Source organism: Euwallacea fornicatus, chromosome 23 (genome assembly GCF_040115645.1).
Source record: "Euwallacea fornicatus isolate EFF26 chromosome 23, ASM4011564v1, whole genome shotgun sequence".
Classification (NCBI taxonomy): domain Eukaryota; kingdom Metazoa; phylum Arthropoda; class Insecta; order Coleoptera; family Curculionidae; genus Euwallacea; species Euwallacea fornicatus.
In genome coordinates, this window is record NC_089563.1 from 230,534 (window position 1) to 254,854 (window position 24,321).

The 24,321-nt window shown below is 33.3% G+C and overlaps 2 protein-coding genes across 8 annotated transcripts; one reads left to right on the top strand and one right to left on the bottom strand.

The window, feature by feature from the left end:
- Positions 1-381: 381 nt before the first annotated feature.
- Positions 382-15,975, top strand: LOC136346448 (peroxisomal acyl-coenzyme A oxidase 3). 5 transcript variants are annotated; one of them, XM_066295610.1, is made up of 12 exons: positions 382-561; positions 11,298-11,440; positions 11,680-11,841; positions 11,932-12,087; positions 12,637-12,784; positions 12,845-13,016; positions 13,074-13,368; positions 13,531-13,653; positions 13,880-14,234; positions 14,287-14,567; positions 14,627-14,782; positions 14,840-15,975. In XM_066295610.1, exons 2-12 carry the CDS (start codon positions 11,306-11,308, stop codon positions 14,960-14,962), a joined length of 2,106 nt encoding a protein of 701 aa, XP_066151707.1. In that variant the 5' UTR covers positions 382-561; positions 11,298-11,305; the 3' UTR covers positions 14,963-15,975. The 5 variants fall into 5 exon arrangements, with proteins under 5 accessions (XP_066151707.1, XP_066151705.1, XP_066151706.1 ...); XM_066295608.1 differs by lacking the exon at positions 382-561 and adding an exon at positions 6,289-6,613; XM_066295609.1 differs by lacking the exon at positions 382-561 and adding an exon at positions 6,289-6,609.
- A 501-nt stretch (positions 15,976-16,476) lies between these two features.
- On the bottom strand, positions 16,477-24,318 carry LOC136346447 (uncharacterized). 3 transcript variants are annotated; one of them, XM_066295607.1, is made up of 9 exons: positions 23,748-24,318; positions 23,290-23,438; positions 23,015-23,127; positions 22,046-22,330; positions 19,688-19,782; positions 18,479-19,633; positions 17,975-18,204; positions 17,544-17,915; positions 16,477-17,486 (listed from the first exon to the last, which is right to left on the bottom strand). In XM_066295607.1, the coding sequence occupies exons 2-9, from the start codon at positions 23,350-23,352 to the stop codon at positions 17,466-17,468; spliced, it is 2,334 nt and encodes a 777-aa protein (XP_066151704.1). In that variant the 5' UTR covers positions 23,353-23,438; positions 23,748-24,318; the 3' UTR covers positions 16,477-17,465. The 3 variants fall into 3 exon arrangements, with proteins under 3 accessions (XP_066151704.1, XP_066151701.1, XP_066151703.1); XM_066295604.1 differs by having other exon boundaries at positions 23,185-23,438; positions 23,748-23,982; XM_066295606.1 differs by lacking the exon at positions 23,748-24,318 and having other exon boundaries at positions 23,185-23,452.
- Between the last annotated feature and the right edge of the window lie 3 nt (positions 24,319-24,321).

Sequence of the window (24,321 nt, forward strand, 5' to 3'; positions counted from 1 at the left end):
CGCAACTAAGGATGGTTAGAACCTGGATATCCAAACTATAGTTCATTAAGCGGCCTATTTTATAAATCCCGAATCTGTATAAACATCTTCGAAATTCATGATTTTTTGGTTTTTGAGGTATATTGCGATTTTAAATTATTTCATATCTTCATAGTAACAAACATTTTCATTAAATTTTTTTACACAAACATACAAACACACTTTCTCCCCCTCTCTCTCTCTCTCTCTCTCTTTCTTCCCCTCTCTCTCTTTCTCCCCCTCTCTCTCTCTCTCTCTCTTTTTCTCTATCTCTCTCTCTCTCTCTTGGTCCAGATACCGTGGCTCCCCCTTATTGAGCCTCCCTACGTACCCTTGACCTACATATTCGTACAAGCCTTTCGCATTTAAGGTGAAACTAACCCTCCAAAATATCCTATTTCCTGAGCTTTGCAGCATGAAAAATAATTTAAGTTCTTAAAAAATGTTCTTTTTTAGTGCCTCGAGTCTTTGTTACCTTGAAATAAATGATGTGGGATTTATTAAAATATCGATTTGTGAAAGAATTCAGCTGATTCCATGAAGGTAAGAATATGGAATTTTGTGAAGGGGTTTAGAGAAAAATATGCAATAAAAAAAATTATAATTTAAAACTAATGATTAACGCTATTTTTTAATTACACCTTTGTTAATCTTGTAATTCGAATCTCGTTCATGTTGCTCACAAGTTAAAAATTGTCTTTGGTGCTTAAACAAGACGGAAAATTTAGTAGAAAAATGTATCTACATTTTACCCATTTGAAAGTACCTTATACCTTCAAATATTTTTCGCTTCGCAACTTTTTTTATACAGAACCATTATGTTATTATTGGAAAAAAATGTTCGTATTTTAAGTTGGAATATACAAATTGGTCAAAATATACTAAGATTAAGGATTTTCTGACCCCCCCCCCCCATAGCTCAGTAAACCGATATAAATTCTTTCTTAAGGCTCTTTTTCTACTATAATGTATTTGTTAAAAAAGTAAATTCATAGGTTCCTTGGTTTTACTCATAATAAAGCGAATTGTGTTTTTTTTAATAGGACACACTATAACTTTTTAAGAATATTCGAATATTTTATGCCATAGAAATCCTGCGCATTTGTTTTTGCCAAAGCAAATTTAGAAAATTACATTATTGCCGCGTTTTTGAAAATTTTAGCAGTGAAATATATTTCCCATAAACAAATATTTTCAGTTCAATTTTTCGTCTCTGCTATATATTTTTTCATACTGATCGGGGTTTTCGAGCTGCTTGTAAAAATATTTAACAATGCAAGGATGACCATCGCATGGTAAATTGTGGCAAATAAAGCTTGAGAGAAAAATCTTTAAGTTGTCCTCAATCCCTATAGTTATACCAGAGAATAACTTCATTTTTGATCAAATCAATTGGTAAATATGTAAACTTTCTTACTGTCAATACTGGCCGTCGATATCTAAAAGGGGTCCCGGCCTGGTATATGAAGAAAACTTCAAGACAGATATCTTTCACATTTTAATCGAGATGAGAATTTTAGTGAATTTCTTCGTTTTTCTATATTCAACGATCTTCTAATAGTTCACCAGCTGATGTTCATATATCACTTATGTCTACCTAGTTTCTTATGGGGAACTTAACTATTTATACCCGCAAGTTCCGCCTATGGTATTCTATACAAACGAAAGAGAGACGTATTTAATTGTTTAGAATTTAGACTATGTTTCGCAATCTCCTCTCTGATTTGTTCAAATTCCACATGGTTCACATCACGTGTTGCGGGTTCTGGTTTCGGTGGCCTTGTAACAATGTCAACGCTCGAATTATACCAGTATGATGTAACTGCGATACCAACAGGTGGTGCCCATCTGACCCAGCAACACAGTTAATTCATTTATGTTAGCTAATGATTTTTTTTTCCCTACTAACACCATTATTAGGTACATTGGATGATTGAAGAAAAAAAAAACGTTTTTTTGCCTTTTCATAATAGCAGTTGAATAATAGGTTAATAATGGCACGTATATGATTCATTATTTACCTAGCAGTCTAATTGGCTATATCATCATAATCCCCATTACTATTTTATTTATAATTTCCATGGAAATTAATGTCTATTGAAACGTCACCATCGGCGGTATGAGTGAAGACGCGTTGGGTTTTTGTATTTTTGGATTTAACTTATATGTTTAATCTCTGTACAATACTGTGTGGTAACTTTAACTGAAATAAATTCGGTACCTACATGGCATTTGATTTTTAGCAAAATTGCTTAAACACGTCAATTTTCAATTTAGCAGATACACTTTTTGGGAGTATCCTGATGCTACAAATTTCAACCCATTAACTAGAGTGACAATTACCCTTAAAAGATTAAACGAAAAGGGGGTTCAAGTGATATATCGTTTTAAAGATCTTTTCAACCTGACTTTATTTGACATATTACTTTTCATCATAGAGCAAAATAATATAAAAAATAAGTTGCTTTCATACTTAAATGTTGTTTATTTACTTCTAATTTTTTTCAGGAAATATTTCTGCAATTCCACAATAATCTAAGTATTTCTTCAATACAAAATTTAGTTCATTTCGTTTAACACAGAAATGAAACACTTCACGTATAGTTATAAAATGGCGATGATGCCTCACTTAACAGAATTTCATAAAATCGAAGTTTTAATATTGATTGGAAACGACGACAGAGTACGAACACAAAATGAGATTGTTCAGTTATTTCGACAAAAGTGTCCTGATTGCCACCCATTAATCAAAGAACCATAAATAAAATAGAAAAAAAATTTAAAGACCATGGTCATGTGAGAGATATTCCCAGGAGCAGGCCGCAAAAATTGATGGCGATACAAAAATTTACTCGCTTTTGGCATTAAAACAATACCCGATTACACCAGCCCAGCAGATAGCTCATCAAAATTTAGTCAGTAATATATTCGTTTAAAAATTAATGAAAAATGCAAATATTCGACGTTATAAAATGCAAATACATCAAGAATTGCTTAAGGATGGAAATTGACGAACTGAATTTTGCAAAAGAATTATGAATGTTGTTCAGCAATTAGAAATATTTATGGAATGGATTTTGTTTACTAATGCAGGATCTTTTACTTTAAATAAACATGTTAATAAACAAAATTTTCCATATTGGTATGCAGTGAATCTTAACTAGATGAGAGATCGCACGTCGTACCCTGCAAGAACAAATATTGATTCGGTTCCCTATGATACCCACCCATATCATAGGGAACCGAGTATTAAGACCAATATTTTTCGATGAAAATTTAAATAGTCAACCATATTTAGAATTTTTTAAGACAAGTCAGTTCCTGCATTATCTAATTTGTTTCCTAGTGAAGCAAATCCAGGCATGCCGAACGAAGGCATTTAGTTACAGGATGGAACACCACCACATTTTACTCGAAATGTTTGCTATGCATAAATGAAATTTTTCCAAATTGATGGATAAAAAGAAGAGACTCAATAGAATGGCCGCCGAGATCTCCCGATCTCACTCTTCTTGATTTCTTTTATGGGGACTCCTGAAATCGAAGGTTTACAATGCGACACCATATGTTATCGATAACGAATGAACAAATCACTCCAAATTCTTTAGAAATTGTGAGAGATGAGTTTTAGCATCGTTAAGGGCCGTGCCAAGAACCCAACTGTGAACATTTCAAACAATTACTAAGTTAAAGGAAATAATAATTTTATTGTTTAAAATTTTGTTTATTTTTAGTATTATTTTGCTCTATGATGAAAAATAATATCTCAAATAAAGTTAGGTTGAAAAAATCTTTAAAATGATGTATCACTTGAACTCCCTTTCCACTTAAACATTTAAGGGCAACTGTCACCTTAGCGCAGGGGTTGATATTTGAAGCATTAAAAGATTACTAAAAACTGTACTGGGTGAAATAAAAATGAATGTGTTTAAGGAATTTTGCTAAAAATCAAATGTCACGTGTATACCGAATTTATTTCAGTTCAATTTACCACAGTGTATAAATAATGCATTAAAAATGCGTTTTTTTTTAATTTTATAGAATGTAGTTAAATGGGAGGTGAGAAAAGATGATACACCATGGTTGCGAAATATTTTTAAGAAGTAACAAAAAAATTGTAATGATTAATCACTTAGTCTACATGTCTTCCACTACTTCTCAACCATATCTTATAATTCAAAACTTTGTGTAATTGCATAATTTACTATTATTAACACTTCCACTTGCGAGTCGAGCAATATATTTAAGGCCGAATTAAATTACCAATTTACGTATTCACACAATCTACAGGCGCGTCGCGCGAAAATTTATAGCTTGCAAAGCCATTTTTCACTTTTTTCACTTGTTTGTGATTTATGCTTCATCTCAACCAACGTGGCTTTAACGTTGAAGCGTCTTGCGGCATCCATCTTCCATAGTCTTGTGATTTCCAACTTTCTTCGTAGTGCCTCTCCTTTCAGGATTGACTAGCATTGGCTCGACATTTTTTTAATTCGGAATTCAGGAAAACATTCTCATTTCTTGGAATTCCAAGATCATTGTTCATAATGGGGTATCGTTATCGACATCGTAAGACCCCATTTTACCGTTAAATATATTATCGATATATGTCAAAAAATATGTAAAGAAATAAATTTTTGCCCGAAATCAGTTCTCCTGCATATTTTTTTAAATCGACCTTAAATTGCTTTTTTGAGACTATATTCAAATACCCCGAAAATGATGCTATAAAACACAAATTTTACTTTTGATGAATATACTAGCCAAAAACAATTTGAAGTAGTTGATTTAGACATGATATATGCTAATTTCGTAGAAATACTTGCATAAACTTATAAAATTAAACTAAAAAAAATTAAAAACTTTCTCGGATTTTGTTCATCGAAATTTACATTGCTACCACTATTAGCATCAACCTATGACGTAAGGTTACTGTTAATTGGTGCGTTGCAAATACACATCCTTTTCTGGTGCACGATCTTAACTGAAGACAGAAGAATAACGTATGTGTAGCTGCGTCCAGAACCTACCTCACGACTTAGAATATCACCATCGATGAAATAGTTTGTCCTCGTCCATGAAAGTCCATAGAATAAACACAGATGGCAATATATATATATATGATGCGGGGCAAGTGGCGGTGAGTACGATTTGATGACATGGACACAGTGGTGGTAAATTACAATTTTAGCAATAAAAGCGACAAATTTTCTTTTGTGGAATACCTCATATTTTCGTCAAAAATACAGGCCTTTTCCCAAACTGTAAAATATACAAAATTGCCTTTCAGTATTTGAAAGCATATTTGAATTAATTTGAATTAAAAAAAAACTTTTAACCGATTATCTGTTTATGGATTAAAAATCATGACAATATATGTATGTATAACCCTGACGATACATAATCACAAATATCGATTAAATAATCTTCTGCTTTTGACATTGAAATTTTCATCTACAATATGTTGATACAATCGGATTTTACTGCAGATTACATCAATGGTATTTCATGGCTGGTACTTCGAGTTCATTTCATTTTTATTTTTTATTTCCGAGTAATTTAAATTAGCAAATTACATGGTTGAACATGTGCTTTTGTAGTAAAGTTAGAGTAAAGATAATAAAGTGGTGACGTTCCTATCTTCCGAATAAAGTTTGAAAAGTCACCGTACAATATCACCACTTACAGGTGAATTTTATGTCTTATAATAAAAAATTTACTCAATGGAGTAACTTGATTCTGATCGGCTACTGACTGTTTGATTTTCTTATTCTTCTCGTTCGGTTTTTGCCTCTTATAAGAATTGTTCAGCGTGATCTTTGAGATTGACGAAATAGTCCGTTTCTAATGCTACCAACTTTTTTTGATAGCACAACGTCCTCTTTAACACCTACCGAATATAAATGAATAATAATGTAGTAAACCAAGCAACGAGATACTCGGAGGAGATATGCCTCTGAGGAAACCGGTCATCTGTTTGATGTATCATCGACTAATCTACTCTTCGTAAATAATCTTGTGACTATGAGGAAGTTATTCTTCTACCTTTTTTTTAGAAGAGGTTCCTGCTCGTTGCTCGTTTGCAACCAACTGTTTAGTTCCACTTTTCCACTTTGCTGCTATCAAAAAGTCTCATCGTCATGGAAAAGTTCCTCAAACTTTTTTTTCCATATTCGATACCCAGCTCGAAATCCCCCTAGCTCCTACGCCTATGTTCACTCAGCATTACAGGCATTCCATCGTATTTAATCATACTTATCCATCCTAACCTCAGTCAGCAGACTCGGTGCCTCATGTTTTCTGTCAAAGCCGGCAGTTCTGTTGCGGATCGGTACTGCCGTTAGTCGATATCGTTTCAATTTCAGTCATGTGCCATAAGACCCCTTCGGATTAATAAAATATACTATTTTTTGATCAGTACTTGCATTGATGTACCGGAATCTTATTGCTTCCAGCCGACTGTTTGAAAACTCGATAAAAGTTTTGAATAAGTAGCCGAAGGCGCATTTCGAATTTTCCGACGAAGTTTCTTGGGGTGTACTACCTAGTCTTAACAAGGACTGCACCTGTTAACGTCCTGAAAGTTATCCGGTGGGTAAGGAAATCTATCTAACATCATTTAATAGTACCAGTGTTATGAGGTTTTATTAACTTAGATTATTGTTATACCTGCTTAAAGTTGAAATTTTTGATAGGGGGAATTAACTATGAGGGCTGATGAGTCGTTCAGGTTTAGAATATTCGTTACTTAAATTTTTATTAGGTATTCCATATGTGTGCTCGTAAGTAACCAAAGTAAACCACCCCCACGACTAATTTTTCTATTGATTAGAACGTTAAAAATAGACTGATGGTTTCATACTTTCGCTGAATTTTGCAACTGCTTTTATTAAACAATTTTAGGAATTGGAATGCCCGGAAATTTTCGTATTGTCAAATCACATGAATAGTATTTTGCAGTTAGATGATTCAATTATTATCTAAATAAATGGACTAATAGAGATACATTAAAAACAAATGTTCTATTCCTCCACTTCATTCATCAATTGAAGGGCCTAATAACCCGATAAGGCACGCGAACACATACACAAATACACACATACATAAATTCGTATTATCGATATTATTTAATTTGATTTTTATAGTTATTTTAAATAAAATTACTATAAAAATGTAAATAAAAACGTGATGTGTTGTGAAGAAAGTGGCGTATCGCCCTACCGATCACGCATAATTAATTCACATATAAATAATTTTTGTCTTACTTGTAGCGTGGCTTATCGTTATGATATTATTACCAATAATCCCTTGAATCGATTTTCAATTATAACCAAGTAAATGCAAGGAAAAGTACAATACGTATAATATAACTGGAAATCTGCCTTGATTCCTACTCACTCGTACCCAAAGATTAAATATTGGTATTTCAGCAAATAAATAGGTAAGTTTTTTACCAATTTATGCTGTGTGTTTACACAGGCTCACATTTAAACACTAAATCTTATTTTTGTTTATTTTCTTTAATTATCGCCTTTATTTTGATATTTTGAAATCGCTAAAATAACTGCGAAGCAGATTTACGTGCGAATCTCCATTTTGTAATTTTATTGCACAAACATGACGGGAAACTTTCTTTCAAAGTTTTAAATTAACTTGGACAAATAAACGGTAAGATGACGAATGTTTTTTTATTTATTTTGTTTAGTTTAGGCATCTCTCCATTATATGAAGGATTATATAAATTTACTACTCACCATTGGGATTTCGAAAACCGTAAGCGGTGCTTAAAATCGGAGCAGACTTGAATGTTCTTATGGCGAAAAATATTACGTTTTAAATTACAAGAAACTGTGATCAATTCCGAAAATAATCGAACAGATTTGTTCAAATCATTTTTATTGTATTGTGCTTGAAAAGATGATTATAATTAAATGTCACTTCTCCATTGGTATTGTACATTATTTAACAAGGCAAAGTTGCCGAATTTTTTGTGAGACGTTTCGAATTTTAGGGGCCACCATCAACTTCATTTTTATAAGTACGGACGTGTCTATTTTTCTACATTTATTGAAAGCACTTGATTTCCAATTAAAACTCTGTCACACTGTATGGTAAGCACATGCTTCTTTGCTAAATGGAAATTTCATTAAAAAAATATTTAATACATTGGAAAAATACTAAATACGGGTTGCCACATAGCTTTAAATGAACCTTTTAATATTCATTTAATGAAAAATTCAACGAAAGAGCAACAATAATTGTAAAAAGCACAGGTTTAATATTCCATTTTTGGAAAATTGCGATCGTCTGCCCAAATCATTTTACAAAGAAAATCATCCCGGATATTGATATATAGGGTGTTTCAGAATTATGGTGACAACTCGACAGAAATAACAGATTATCGAAAATTAAATATAGTTTACTATATAAAAGATTGTCAAAACTTTTTTAAATTTAGATTTATCGGTAAAAAAGTTCAAGAATATTAAAGATGAAAATATGTAATGATACACGTATAACTAGCGCCCTCTATTATGTACAAAATTTTAATTATGCCCATCAAATTTATCGGATTACAACACAAATATACACAATTTTCATTTCAACAGTCCCAGTAATTTTAAAATAAACTAAAAAAAAGAAAAAAAGTAGAATTTTAACACCCTGTATCTCAGAAATGACGGGTCTTAAGACAATCTTTTATTAAATACACTATATTTATTATTCTATTATCCTGTTACCTCTATCGATTTGTCACCATAATTCTGAAACACCCTGTATATGTTATAGTATCCAACGGCACTAAAGTAACGGGCATTTAGAATCTCCAGGCTAGTGCTCCAAGAACTGAAATATTTAAATTTGATTATTTAAAAAATAATAATACTTTTTAAACTTCAAAACGTAATTTTGTCGTGCATAGAAATGCGCAGCGCAAATTTGCTCCAATTTAAGCGACTTCGTATCTCTTATTCTTTTCTAGATCCCGATGGAAGCAGCAAATTTTAATAACTTTAATTTCTTAAAGTAATATGCATATAAACAAGTTTCTGTTTCTGGAACCCGACTGTAATGGAACTTAACGAAAGAAAAAACTCTGGAACACTTTTGGTAGCTCTTCATTGTACTGATTTTGACATTTACACCTTAATCGCTTAGAAATTTAAAGAATGAATAATTTTTTACATCAAAGTAGCTATTCAAAAGAGGATGCTGAGAGATTATTTTAGTCCTGTATTGACACTATGTATCTCCTCTGTGTCTCACTGTCTGACTATTTGTTTTTTCCTTCGGGGTATCTTCAGTACCAGTGTGTGGGAGTCGGTGTTCATAGGCGTACCCCGGGTTTTGGCAATTCACAGGGTAATCCATAGTTGGTAACTTTCTAAGTCTTTAAACCGTGGCGTTTTAAAAGAATGGCAAAATGAGAATTGAAGGGGAAAGCAGTGAAAGGTTCTTTATGTAAGGGAACCCTTATAGGAAAATAATGGGTTCCCAGCATGTGGTCATCCCAGGGCAATCTACTAAGATAGCGTATTGCATAGGCGTAGCCTAAGGGTACGTTACATAACCATGGGCATCGCGATAACCATGGCATACACGAGGTCGGTTAAATTGGGGAAATGCTGCGCAATTTGATGTTAAAAAATATTCCGTTTTAAAATTTAAAGAATTCCGAGAACCGTCGGAAATATTTAGATCAAACTGAAATTTTGGAAAAACGTTTTATTTTTTTCTCAACTGATTTAGGTGAAGTAATTCAAAATTTTTAACACTTCATTGCAAATTTTGTTCTTCCACGCTGTGACGACATGTGAAATCTAACATTTTGATTTTCCACAACCATTTTCACCTTCATTTCTTCTTATGGATGCCATCTTGGATTTTCAAACCTTTGAATTCACTTTTTTTATAGATTGATGAAAATATCAAAAACTCTTTTTTTGCAAAAGAATGCCTTGGAACTAACAAAACATGAAACAAGTATATAAAGAAAATTATAAGAGGTGCTCAAACGATTCATCCTCTATTTTCAAACACAGCTCAACGCGTCTTCTTAAATTCTGCATTGATTTTACATCGCCCCTTCTTATTTTGGTTCTTAAAGTTGTGATGGCCTTCTTTCGCAGCTTGTTAATATCGGCGTAGGTACAGGTTTATAAGTGACGTTTTTCAGAGTTTATCAAAAATAATAATCTAACAGGAAAAGACCTGATAAACGTCCCGGCCAACGTATGTCTCCATTGTTTAAAATGACTACCGGGCCATTTTGTTGGATTCAAAAGTTATTCGAATGGTTGCAGAAATTGTTGTTATCTCTGTAATCTGTAAGATTAATTCTTAAAAAGTGCATGTACGGTCAAGTTCTCTCCCTAAATGTATTGTTTAATTATCATTTCGCGAAATAGATCAACCCAAATGCTTAAGCCGACAGGTGCTCATTTGTGGTCGACGTCTTTGGTGTTTGTATACATTTTGAGTACACTGATCATGTTCATTGTGACGATTCAACATGCCTTAGTTTGTAAATTTGCGTTCATTTGTGAGATCACGTTGGAAATAACTTGGCGTTTTTGTTCTAACAGTGTCCTAAAATTTCCAGAAAACGTTATCCTCCGTTCATGTCGCTTGCATGCAAGAGTTGTGTGATGTGAATTTTAAAGGGACGATATTTATTCAAGTATTTCAAGTGCTTCCGCACTGCCTGATGAGATGCGTTAATTTCCTCTCTTATAACCCATGTCGAAGTCGAAGAATTATTTTGCATGTAATGGAAAATTTATTTCATTGCCATTTATTATTATTAATATTATTATTGAGGTTTTCACATTTTACTCACCGCCTGTAAAATTTCCCTTTCATTCCGATTTGGTCCGTGAAAACATCTTTTAGGCTTGGAATATGCGTTAGACGCGGATAAATTTCTATGAGGAAGTCAAAACAATATTTGAGCCTGTTCTTGCCTTTCTGAACTCCGAAGTAACCTGAACATTGCGTCACGAAGCATGATAAATTTCTAACATACTTCGTTTTTTATCGCTTGTAAAAAGCATTTATTAAAATAAATGCGTACTCTTTTTGGTAATTGTAAGTAGCTTTAAGGGAAAGTCAGTCGAACTGACAAAAATTGCTATATTAAGCAAAATTATGGCGAATTTCAAACAGGTATCGTCCCATTCTAAAAAACGAGAAGTTGCAATGATGAAACATTAGTCTGGGTAGATAGATTAAATTCAATGAGTGAATACAGTATTTGAACAATAATTCTACTATTTCAGATCGAACCATGGCACCACAACCTGATGCCAATTTGATTGCGGATTTACCTCCTGGTCCATTGGACCATTACAGAAAACAAGCCAAATTCGACTGGAAAAATATGAAATTGTTTTTCGAAGATCCAGAATTACTTAAAATTAAGGTAGTGACAGGTACCTAAATGCTTTCCTAATTTAAAATTTTAAGTCCTATAAGTCCTGGTAACTAATATAAATATGGGAAGCAATTTACTGAATCTATACGGAGCAAATTTACCCGGAATTGCAAAAGTGGATATGTGTTAATGCCGCATTTGTCTTAAGACCTCTCTTTATTTCCTGTACCCAATTCACACCTCCTACTACCTGTCATACATATATTTTGGATATGTCATTTTCGCAGATGCAAGTTTGGAATACATTAGAGAAAGATCCCGCATTCCAACGACCAAAAAAGGTACCTGATAATGATGAAATGAAGAGGATTACGGCCATTCAACTTCATAAATATTGTCAATATAATTTTCTACATCCGGACACCGCTAAATTACCTTACAAAAGAAAGGTATGTACCTTCTTTTATTGTATGACCGGATGTCGGGTGTTTTAGGCCAATGATTTACTTAATTTAAGACCAACGTATTAATCTTTGTAGACTAGATTTATGATGACTGTAAATGAAGCACTCGCCGTTGCATTTCCAGATGTCTCGGTAAAACATGCCATTGGAATTGCGCTTTTTAAAAACACTTTAACAACATTGGGCACTGAAAGGCATCATCATATCCTAGATGCCGCATGGAATAATAAAGTGAGTACCGAGTTTAAGTACTAAAACGTGACAAATATTGTTTGAGTACGAATAGTTCCAAACGGAAAAGAGCATTTTCTCCTACGAGCGTACGATAACGTGGCTTTACCTCCCGCATTTGTGAAATGAAAATAGCACTCCACTCCACTTCTGGGATCATTTTTTTAATCTTACATCTTCATGTAAAGATTTTGCCTCATCCTAATATTCAAATGAACTTATCTGAAGGCAATAAAGTAAACACACAAGTGTTCGTACGAAAAAATGTTATATCCAACACGTGCCAAAGTGTCTTTACTACCATACTCGATTGCTAACTGAGCCTTGGTTTGCTTCGCTCCGCCATCTGCAATCAATGTGCAGCAAAGTATCACTTTCGGCACTCGTTAGCTAAGTGACTATTCTTTTAGTCATCAATACAATGTGCGTTACGGTTAATTAATGACAAAAGCAAGTAGGTACTCAAATAATTGTATATATGACATATCTGCTACTTAAACTGCCGCAAAACATTTTGTGAAATACATAATTTTGTTTAATATTACTTAGGTTTTGGCTTGTCTAGCATTAACTGAGATTTCCCATGGCAGTAACACAAAACAGATGAGAACATCAGCCACTTACGATCCAGAAACTCAAGAATTTGTCATCAATACCCCAGATTTTGAGGCTGCGAAATGTTGGGTGGGGAATTTAGGTACCTATGTACTAATTATCTACCTACGTAACACGCAACATAAATACTCCCATGTTTCAGGCAAAACTTGCACCTTAGCATTACTTTTTGCCCAATTGTACACAAAAGGCCAGTGTCACGGTTTGCATGCCTTCGTAGTTCCAATCCGCGATCCCAATACATTGTTGCCCTATTCCGGTCTGATAGTTGGCGATATGGGTGAAAAAATTGGTTTGCATGGAATCGACAATGGGTAAACAGCAATCGTTACATTGCACCATTTACGTGTAATAAACCGCTTGTCTTTCAGCTTTATTATGTTCCAAAATTACCGAATTCCCAGAGAGAATCTGCTAAATAGAACTGCAGACGTCTCCCCAGAAGGCGATTACGAAAGCAGTTTTTCAGATCCTGGGAGGATATTGAGGGCAGCTTTGGAGAATTTGTCTGCAGGGAGAGTGGGGATTATGCAAGAGAGTTCAAACAATATTATTTGCGCTGTGACTATAGCTCTCAGGTATGCGGCCATTAGAAAACAGTTTGGGCCTAATGGTGAAGGGGATGGTACGAAGAACGAGTGGCCATTAATTGAATACCAGTTACATGTAAGTGGGAATAAATAGAAACCGCCGAAATAAGATGATAATTTGCCTAAAGTGGCCCGAAGGATCACCTGTAATTATGATGTTATGAAAAGTGGATTTTTCTTTCTAGAATTTAACGATTTCCTTATGAATTTTATTATATATAAGTAATTTTTTAAATAGAGATGGAGATTGTTTCCTTACATGGCAGTAGCAGTAATTCTTCGAACATTTGTTTTAAGCTTTTCGGACACCTACCTCTCGGCCGTAGAACTATCTACTACATCCAAAGAAATAAAAGATTTGGTAAGCATATAAAATGGACAGTAAAAATTCTTAGCACTTACCTATTGTAGTTCAATGTCTGGCCAATAGAGCCATAATTTAACCTGAACTAATCACTCAGATTGACTATATTAAGTTTATCAATTTTTTTTCATTTTTAACAACCATCAACTAAAAATGAATGTCAATTTAGTTCATCTACCATAATGCATTTCCTCCTCTACTTACATTTGATTTTTTTTTTCAGAGCGCAATGGTCTCCGAAATTCATGCTGTGGTCTCAAGTGCAAAATCATTAGTCACATGGTCTTGCAGAGATGCAGTACAAGAATGCAGGGAAGCCTGTGGTGGTCATGGTTTCTTAAAATCTGCTCGATTGGGTGATATAAAGACCACCATAGATCCTTGCGTGACCTATGAAGGGGATAACAACGTCCTGCTGCAACAAACCAGCAATTGGCTTCTAAGACAGTGGCAATCATTGTGCCATGGCAATAATTTAGCTACTCCTTTGAAAAGCTGCGAATTTTTTAGAAGGCATCAGGAAATTGCGGTTTATAAATTTAGGTGTGGATCTCCTCAAGAGTTGCTGGAGAGGAATTGTGAGTGTTAAGAAAGAAGTTTTGAAAGCAAGAAGATATGGGTGATTTCTAGTTATTGCTGAAAGTTATCAATGGCTTATACTATACTTGGTGAAAGAGGCAGATAAAAAGCAGAAAAAAATAGCAAAGAGAAACAATCAGTTTGTGGCAAAAACAGAAATTCAAGTGTATTGCGCTGCAATATTGTCGAAGGCATTTATAGAATATTATGCCTTGGAAACGTTTTGGAAACAAATTCCCACTGCTCATGAGAGCCTCAAAGAAACCCTATGGCGCTTGGGGGCATTATATGGTTTATGGAATTTGGATAAGCATCTGGTTTATTTTTATCAGGTAAATAAGACATTTGCTTTGCACAGTATTTTTAAGAACCTGACTTAAAAAAAATTTAGGGAGGTTTCACCACTGATTCCAAGTTTTCCTCCATGGTCAAAGATTGTATACTCCATCTATGTGACTCATTAAAACCCGACTTCATGAGCATTGTGGATGGAATGGCACCTCCAGATTATGTCGTGAATTCTGTTTTAGGAAAATCTGATGGAAAAGTATAGGCTGCAGTATTAATTAATTTTATCGGCTTGTATTTTCATGTATATTTTTAGCTGTATGAAAATTTGCAAACTGAATTATTCCATAATCCAGGAGCGATGTCTAGACCTGATTGGTGGCACGAAATTAGGTTTAAAGATGCTCCTGATTTTGTCAAGCTTCCAAGCAAAATTTAATACGGTTTATGGATTTCTTATTGCGTTGTAAGCTACCTTAAGAACCAATGAAGAAACTTCCAAGATTTTTTTTGCATTAGTTTGTATACATATAAAAAGTGTTTCATGTATTTTTGTAAAATAATTAATCTATGGGTAAAAAAGAGGATTTATGACCTCTTTAATATCTTCTCCTAAAACTCTACTTACAGTTACTATGAAGATTTTTAGAAAAAAATGGAGGATATCTCATATTCAATATTTAAATCACAGATCGAATTTAAAATTAAGGCATTCAACCGGGCTTTAAATACAGAAGAATGTATTATTTTAATACTAAATGCGTTTCATTACTACTGTCTATTTGCTGACGATTTTCGCAATTTTTTTTGTCGAGTGTCTTGCAATACGTTCATAAATAAAGACGAGAAGTTTTTATTTTTCAACCCCTGAAGTGGTAAGAAATTTACTTTATAAGCTGCTAGTGAATGGCAGCTTTCCGTTCAAAAAGTTCAACCAATTCTGATGTAGTATCGACAAATGTTTCTTATATGCAATATGAGATGTCAGAAAACGTCGTTGACTACAACGTAGATAAAATTGTATCAAATTCTATTTAGATATGCTTGCAAAAAATGGAAATGAACGCGTTTCAAGCAATTTAAAAAAAATCTGAACGTGTTGAAACGCTACTGAAGGTTTCAATTTGTAGATCATTGACATCTATTTAAATATTTCACTACCAAATACTAAACTGAATACTGTCACTGCAAACTTTAATTTGAAAAATACAAAATTAAAGAATCAAGGAAATAGATCATCTGAATTTTGAAGAAATCGTGGTTCTCTTAGGTTTTATATTCATCTATATACATATAATATATACACATAAAGTGCCTTCCCAAAGCTATACGACCTCAACAGTAGTATTGACGACCAAGAGGTACCAAGTCCAAGATTTTTAATTGTAATTTAGGAAATAAAATTCATTGTTTTTGCGTTTTAAGCGTCAATTATATACGACTTTCGTTTCAGTCGGAGTTTTTTTTTGTTAATTTTGGTTCTTCCAGAGTCAACTCTAGTGATTTCCAAGATGTTTTTAAAAGTGTAAAGTACATTAAAAACAAATGTGCTAAGGAAAATTACGAATTCTGGACAATTTGGTGGTAAAAGCGTTTTCTCTGCACGTTAATGACATGATTCTTATGACTATTATTCTTAAGAAAATGAAATTTATTAGATTATATATAAAATGTTAAGGTTAAGAGTGATTTCATCTTTATTATATAAATAAATAAATTATATATAGTATTTTCCAAATCAATAAAGCGGGTACGACGACATTATCAAGTTAATTATGTAATCGGTTACTTAATGAGTAAATTACTTAAATTAACTCATACCAATTGTTTTTAAGAAGGCAAAATATTGCAAACGAAAACCTTTTTTTATCTCATAATGTGGAAAATATGTAATTCTTGTCCTCAAACTCCACGTTATTTTTCCTCACCTTTAGGTAAATGAAATCACCAAAATATGCATTAACTCCTGTACTTTCTCTCGCATCGTACTTAAATCACAGTTCAACTTATACCTAATACAACATTACAAATATCAATCAAACTGTCCAATTAAAACGTTCGAGAGCTCCTTACAGGCGTTTCGACGCTAATTGGAAACCTAACTAATGGTGGACATATACACTAAAATAAGGAATAAAGAATATTACAATAGTGTTTCATAATAAAAATGTATAAGAAGGCGTTTAAAGCTTTGATAAACGCAAAGGTTTTAAAGATTCTTACACAGAAATATTACAAAGTATTTATTATTACAAGAACATTATTATAACAATTAATTGAATCTTTTAAATGTCAAGAATTTTATGAACTTGTCAAAGTGTTTCGATATGTCGGAATTAAGATTTCCAACGTGATTTCCGTGGTAAAAAGTTAGTTTATATATCAATTCATATGGGCTAAGACAGTTGCCAACTTTTGTCTTTAAGTGATATTACATGTTATTCTTATTAAAATATGCACAATTATACATTTTACACTTCGGTTATTTCACGCGGTGTATCATATAAACATCTCCAATTTCACCTACTATATATCCATAACTTCTCGTAATCCACCTAAAAATCCACTATAAAATAATAAAATATTTTAATTTATATTATCTCATACTCATTCCAAATATTTTCTTTAACTTTTATTCGATTGGCTTTACATAAAATAATATTACTTATTATTCTGCTTTCTAAACGCTCCGAATAGCGTTATACCTAAGGCTTTATTTTTATGGCTAAAGTCTTATCCATATTCTTGTGTATAAACCCACCATCATTGGCAACTTGAAAAGGTTTTAGAACAAATCTAAATGCTTTTAACTCCTACTATAAGCTTCAATTCTTAAGGAAAAGTTTCGCTAGAGTAAAAAATAAATAAATATACAACGGAATCATTCTTAATATCTCATCCGAATGTTCAAAGTTGTTATTCCTTAGAATACTATGTCTACATTAAACTGAATCATCTTCATACTAAAAATATATGATAATGATTATTATTGATAGATCAAAAATATGACAAAAACTTACCAAATAAATTTCAAACAAATTCTTCGAATCCCTGATAAATTTCTTCGACTCTAGAGCACCGTCATAAGTCAATACCCAGGCCTCGTTGCAATGGAACTTAGGCGGTTCCAGCTTAGGAATATTAAGAGGTTCCTTATCATGTAAACATAAGCTGTTGAAACAGCCTTCCATGGACAGTTTGAAAGGAAGCTCTCCTGTAAATAGTTTCTTGACTTTCTGCGAATCGACAACCTCAAAATCATCAGTGCTAATGTTCCACGTGAAGAGAAAGTAACTCCAGTACTTTTGAAGTGTGGGGTGAGGCTCAGAAGGATTGATAGCAGCTATTTTGATCACGACTTGCCCTAGGATTTCTCCATTCAAAGGACACACCTGTAAGACACCGTGAGTAAGTGAAAATAAGTATCGGTAATGAAAACAAAATCACTAACGCATAAAATTCTAACGTCGTAATCCTGGCAGTGCATAAATTGTAGATTGGCATCAAAGCACAAGGCCTGGGCTCGTCTTTGAACGAATTGCTCGCAGTCCATCGATCTCTGGCTCACTATAATTTGTCTGTCAGTCTCGTGGTTGGCTTTGCATTCAGGGACAATGTCCAGGTGTTGATCAGTCAAACTTTGTACAAGCAAAGGAACCTCAATTGGATTGTTGCAGTCATCTGAAATGGTTGGAAACTCTGTTCAATGGAAGCACTTACTGAATGAATGTTAAACCGAAAAAACGAAATCAAATAAAACAAACTACACTGTACTCTACTAGAATGTTATAAGGAATTGAAAGTGGTTAAGAATTTAGCTAACCAAGAAACATAAAAACTAGCGGAAATGGTCTAAAAATGTATAATATTTTTGGGAATGACTTAATCACTTTAGTCTCACTTTAGGAGGAAATAGAATTGGTAGTTTAATCTTCAAAGTGAAAAAAATTCTTACCTCTACTTTGCCCAGACAACAACGAACTATTCTCAAAGTCCCCATTGGAATACCGCCGCACAACTTTCTTGAACCATTTTCCCGTCTCCAGATTGGGGTCGACTATAAGTAATCCACTCTGGTTAAAACGATTGTCATTATGGTGACAATAAGTAGGAAAGTTCATCGACGCTTTCAGCACCAGACGACTCTCCGAATCTGAACAATCCCCGTCCAAGCTGGGAGAGTATACGTTCACTTTTCGTGCTAAATCTCTAGGACTGATAGGGGATTTGGAATGGTAAGGCGAATTACGGACGGATGTGCAGTAAATGTGACAAGCGCCACTAGGGGAAAATTGCCCACTTCGTGAGCTAGGGCTTTGCATGGGAGATCTCCAACCAGGAGAGCGCGGACTTAGAAAAAGGGAATTAAATTCCGGTGAGCGAATACTGCGACTTTGGGTCCGATATAAGTATCTCCGCTCGCGACGCAAGATATGTAATGGCACTATATTTTCGCTATTATCTTCCGAAAACTCATATTTTTTATCAGCTAAGCGTTTCTTTCTAAACAGACTTATTTTCTCATATTTTTCATTCTCTTCGGTGAATTCATACGCTTTCTCGGCAACGTTTTTATCAACCACTTTATTTTTTTCCGGAGGTTTCTGATTTGACGCGTGAGGAACCGAAAACACGTAATCCCTAATACCATTCTGTAATCGTTTTATCCGCGGATCGAAAATATTTTTAACTAGCGTGTTATGGTAGCTTTTAGCTGTAACGTTTAAAGGTTCACAACTGATATTCAGCTCGTGAAACGGCTTATTACCTTCAGAAGAATCTAAATCATACTCACTAAAGTCCTCTAATATGGCATCAACCACGCTATTAGCTCCGAAATAGTCACTGGTCGATTCCGACACGTCACTAAACATATCGTTGGAAACGGGATTAGGAGCACTTGGACTGGCGCTTCCGCCAAGCCAATCGTTCATAGGAGGATTCGTTGTAGAAATGTTCAAAATATGAATATGATAACCCGTGTTGATAACCAAATGATCAGGAAAACTGAGGGAGATCTTAGGATCGAAAATAGGAGCTGGTTGGCTAGTTGCAAACATATAGTGAACTATAAAACCGTGCTTGGCACACCAACCGCGGTGATCAGATTCTGAAAGTAAAAAAAATCTTTAAAACAAAAATAGGAAAGGGATATTATAAGTACCTCCGCTTGAGGGTAACGAGTCGAAGCAATGCATACAACCAGTTGGCGAAGGCAATGTTAATATGCTTATGTGAAACAGATCTGGGGTGTTTGTTCTGAAAAAATAACAATAACAGAGTTTTAAACAAGGTAAACTTAAATGTGTCAAAATAATTTAACAAATACAAGGTTTTTCTAAATTAAGGTCTATACAATGATGAAGTATGAAGATGTATGACGATCAAGAAGAAAGCCGTAGTGTAGACTTAAATTCTAACCCAGGAAAGGTAATAATCACTTCGTAACCATAATTACTATGAACTAAGAATTGCAAGTCTAAAATGACACATTACAGTTAACAAGACAGCTATTAAAATGTATGGACAAACCACTTTATTAATAGAGCTGTTACCATTATGAATTTTTGTTCTAGGTTATATAAAAAAAGAGCTATAAAAATATTAGTTAGTGATCAAATTATTCTAACATAAATTCAACAATAGAATGTTTGTCATGTTCTTTCACGAGTATCAATCTATCGCCCTGTCCTTATTCTCAGGAGTACATGTGAGAACTCTCTGGAAATTATCGAATTGATGGGTATGAAATAAATCTCAATCTTTACTACTTCTGACCAGTAAAAAGTTACTTCATATGTGTGAATTTGATTAACAAGTTAATCTCGAAGTCCGTTTTATAGCTTTTTACTATAAATTAAGTATCAGAAACCATCCAGAATGAAAGTACTGGAAAATTAATAGAAATTTAAATTGCGCGAATTTAAAAAAATTGATTTCACCAATAATTCTCTGAGAGTGTTTGTATGAATCAATGAAAATAAACTTCCTCTCTTTAGCTCATGTTAAATGCATTTAACAATTTTTTAAGCATAATAACTATAAAATGTCTTTGCCTAGTACTCTACCTTTTAAATTATATTTTCTAGATCACTTTGAACTTCTGTTATATAATCATCATATCTCGAGGGACAGATTGTACTTTCTTTGACCCTTCCTATTGTCACATAGTATATATAAGGCCCTGTAATAGTGCGTCAGAGCTTCTCAAATCCTGTACCAATGTGAACAGTTTGTATTTTCTGTAGGATTACATAGCACATAAAGGCGTATTTACATAAATTATTTTTAATATACAAGGTGATCCTAAAAGGTGTGATGATATTCCACTTGATTGTTTTAAATGAAATCACTATTTGTTTTTTATTTTCGGATTTTTCGTTAAATTTTAAGATCAGTTTACGTAAGGTGTCCTATGTTTAAAATTTACTGTTTCCAAATTATTTGGTAAAAATTTTTAAAACTGATAACTGCAAAGTTCCAGGGAAATTCAAATTATGGGCTAACCATTGTGAATTTCGGAATCAGTCTTCTAAAGTTCAAAGGGCTCCTAATAAGGTAAGTTTTGACTTATTTTAATTAAGGAAAAGTCCTACACAACCACCGGAACGGGTTTTTGAATTTGCATGACATCAAACCTCAATAACTTATTTCAAAAAGAATACTCCAATATTCTTGAGGGCACAGTGTTCAGAATTCAAAAATCTCCAACTTTGGTTATCATTGCCCTATCCTTAAACTCAGTTATATCTGAGTTCCCAAAACTTGTCCCTTTTTTCTTCCTAAACGTTTTTATAGTTATGAAAAATGTCATTGTAACATTTTTTATTATTTTCAACTTGTCATTTTGATATTTTTCATGGCTATCAAAACATTTAGAAATCAAAAAGGGGAAAGTTTCGAGGAATTCAGAATTGGCTGGATTTAGGAATAGTTTAATTTTTTGAAAAGTTCTAGATTTTTAAATATCGAACACGATGCCGTCGAAAAAAATTGGGGCATTCCATTTTAAATAAGCAAGTTACTGAGTTGCAAAATCATATAAATTCAGAGGTCTATTTTAGTAATTGTGGAGGACTTCTTTTAAAATTAAAATTCATCAAAATGCAGCTTATTAGATCTTGTTTGACCTCCTGAAAACTGATTCCAAAATTCACAGTCGTTAGCGCACCATACTGATTTGCGTCGTACCATGTAGTTGCCAAATTTTTCTGAATAACTTGGAAACGGTAATTTTTAAATTAAAACATCTTACATAAACTGATCTTAAAATTTAATGAGAAATCTGAAAAATAGAAAAAAATTGAAAGGTCCCATTTAATTAAAAAATAATTTCTAGAAATACACCTTTACATGCTGAGTAATCCTGCAGAAGACAAAATTTGCTAATTTTGTTTATATAAAAGCTAAAGAAGTTTGACCCACTATTGTAGGACCCTGTACATACAAGTCTTTTTAAAAATCAAGTTTTGTAAACATTTCTCTCTCTTTCTCTGGAGGCATTTCTCTTAATTCTACTTACTCTGCATATCCATAACATACAACTTTATGCATGTCATTTGGGAACTGCATAAACATAATCCTATCCAAATGGCAAGGTCCTTGGATGTGATTGAATATCTTATGATGTGAAACATATTGTAGTTTCTCACATGGGTTAAACTTCCACACATGCAAGATATATTCATAGCTAGCCAAATACATGATGGCACTTAAAAGACTTTGATTAGGAGGAGGCGGCTGCTCTTTGACAGTAAAACTCAAAAGGTATTGACCACAAAGGGTAAATCCCATATAAACATGAGATCTGAAAAAAAAACAACAATTCAAACATTAAAAAAAATTTTAATATCTGTCATCTCAAATTAACAACATAATTTTGATGAAATTTCATATACAGTACAACCTCTTTAAACTGAATATGCTGTAATTCAAACCTCCAATAATATCAATATTGCAAAATTCTTTAAAGACCAGACAGCCACGGCATATTGCTTTTGTCAGCTCAATTTTTTAACTACCTGGATTTACATATAAAAAATTGTTTATTGCATTAGGATGTATAGAATACCTTTAATAATATAGTATCTATTCTGTTTGGCATAGAATTTTTGCAAACCTTAAGTATTGACTATAAGTATGCCATTGGCTATTTTACATTAATAAATTATACTTAATATAAAAATAGAAACTGTCAGGAACTGCTGGACTATATGCTTCAGAAGTGATGAGATTGTCTTTCATCAATACTTTTTTTCTTTCTTAACTTTACAAAGATAGAGATATAACATACTCAATACCAATGAGTACTGAAAAACCTCTAATTTTAAATAAACCTTTCCCATTTATATTCAAATTTGTCTTTAGAATATGCTTATAATTGAGTAAATTAAACAACACTTTTCTATTATCTTTTCGCATTAAAATACTATATAACTGGCCCTCTCAAGGGTGCTAAACTACAAGCAAACTCATTGAATATGAAACTTACAATGAATCAAAATTGGTGAGTAACTGTGTTAAAGGAATCCCACAGTTTGGGTGCATGTGCCGAAATATCGGTTCAGTCTTGGCTCTGGGGCCTTTGGCATTACGGCCGTACCTCTGAAAATTTAATTTAAAGGTATATGTACAAAACATTGAGGTTAAGGTATTCAGTACTTCTCGGTTTATCAGACTTTTCACAATGTTGGGGCTGGCCGAATAGGAATTCTCTGAATATTCTGAGTTATGTGTTGCGTGCGTGGAATCATAACTGGAACTTACTGGGGAACAATATGATGAATAATCCTCAGAAGTTTCATCGTCCGATGTTATTATCGACGCCATTTTGTTTATTTTGATTTTGTTGTTGTTTGAGTTCGTTAAAGTCAAATGTCAAGTGTCACATCAATGACATTTCGGAGTGACGTAATCTGAAGGTGTATTTGACATTATTCAGAAATCAGTGAAAACATGATATAACAAGTACATTTGCAAGGTAAAGGACTTCGAAACAGTTTGAAACCCTAACGACAGAAGATTATCTACTAAGGCCGTTTCACAATAGAGCGTGATTTGTTAATTAATCTATTTTAGATTTTTATATTGTTTTTAGACGCAACAAAATTAGAACAAAGTTTCTTCAACATGCCCATTTTCTTTCAACTCATTTACAGCAGCAATCTCAAAGAGACTGCATCATTTCGTACATTATATTGTTAATATTGAAATAGTCACATTACCTGTAAAATATCTGCTCTATAATTTTTGTTTGATAGCCTAAATTTTACATGCGTATAGGTGGACAGTAGACAGACAAGGTAAATAACAAGGCATATAGACACACTCCAGAGGACACCAAGTGCACAGCAATACAGGATGTTAAAGTTTAATTTTTTTTAAATTTCATATCTTCACAGTCTTTTGACCTATTGTACTTTAATTTGATATACGGGGGTTTTCGGAAGTGAAAAACAAACTAGTGTTGTCAGTTTTATTGTAGCCGGTAGGGGGCGCCTCTTGAAATTGTCTTGGCTAGTTAAAAAGCTCTTTAATTTTTTTCTACACATCTACAATAGTTAGTCTTATTAATAAAAATATTATTCTGCGATAATAAAGTTGAGGTGGACTGATACCGGTAGCTCCAGGATGTCGCCAGTTATTAAATAAATTATATGTATTATTTTCATAATCATTTTTAAAGACATTTTCTATTTTTACTTTGTTCATTGTATTTTTGAAATTCATCGTAAGTTCTAAATGACTTACTCGGAATTTGTAAAATTGCTGAAATACCTGATTCAGCGGCACGGAAAA

Excerpts from the sequence above, each read along its gene's own strand:
- LOC136346448 (XM_066295610.1), top strand. The coding sequence starts at position 11,306 with ATGGCACCACAACCTGATGCCAATTTGATTGCGGATTTACCTCCTGGT. Across the intron at positions 12,785-12,844 it reads ATGTTGGGTGGGGAATTTAG|GCAAAACTTGCACCTTAGCA; the intron begins GTACCTATGTAC and ends CCCATGTTTCAG. Across the intron at positions 14,783-14,839 it reads TAGGAAAATCTGATGGAAAA|CTGTATGAAAATTTGCAAAC; the intron begins GTATAGGCTGCA and ends GTATATTTTTAG.
- LOC136346447 (XM_066295604.1), bottom strand. The coding sequence starts at position 23,352 with ATGGCGTCGATAATAACATCGGACGATGAAACTTCTGAGGATTATTCA. Across the intron at positions 23,128-23,184 it reads AAAGTCTGATAAACCGAGAA|AGGTACGGCCGTAATGCCAA; the intron begins GTACTGAATACC and ends TTAAATTTTCAG. Across the intron at positions 19,783-22,045 it reads GTATGTTATGGATATGCAGA|AACAAACACCCCAGATCTGT; the intron begins GTAAGTAGAATT and ends TTATTTTTTCAG.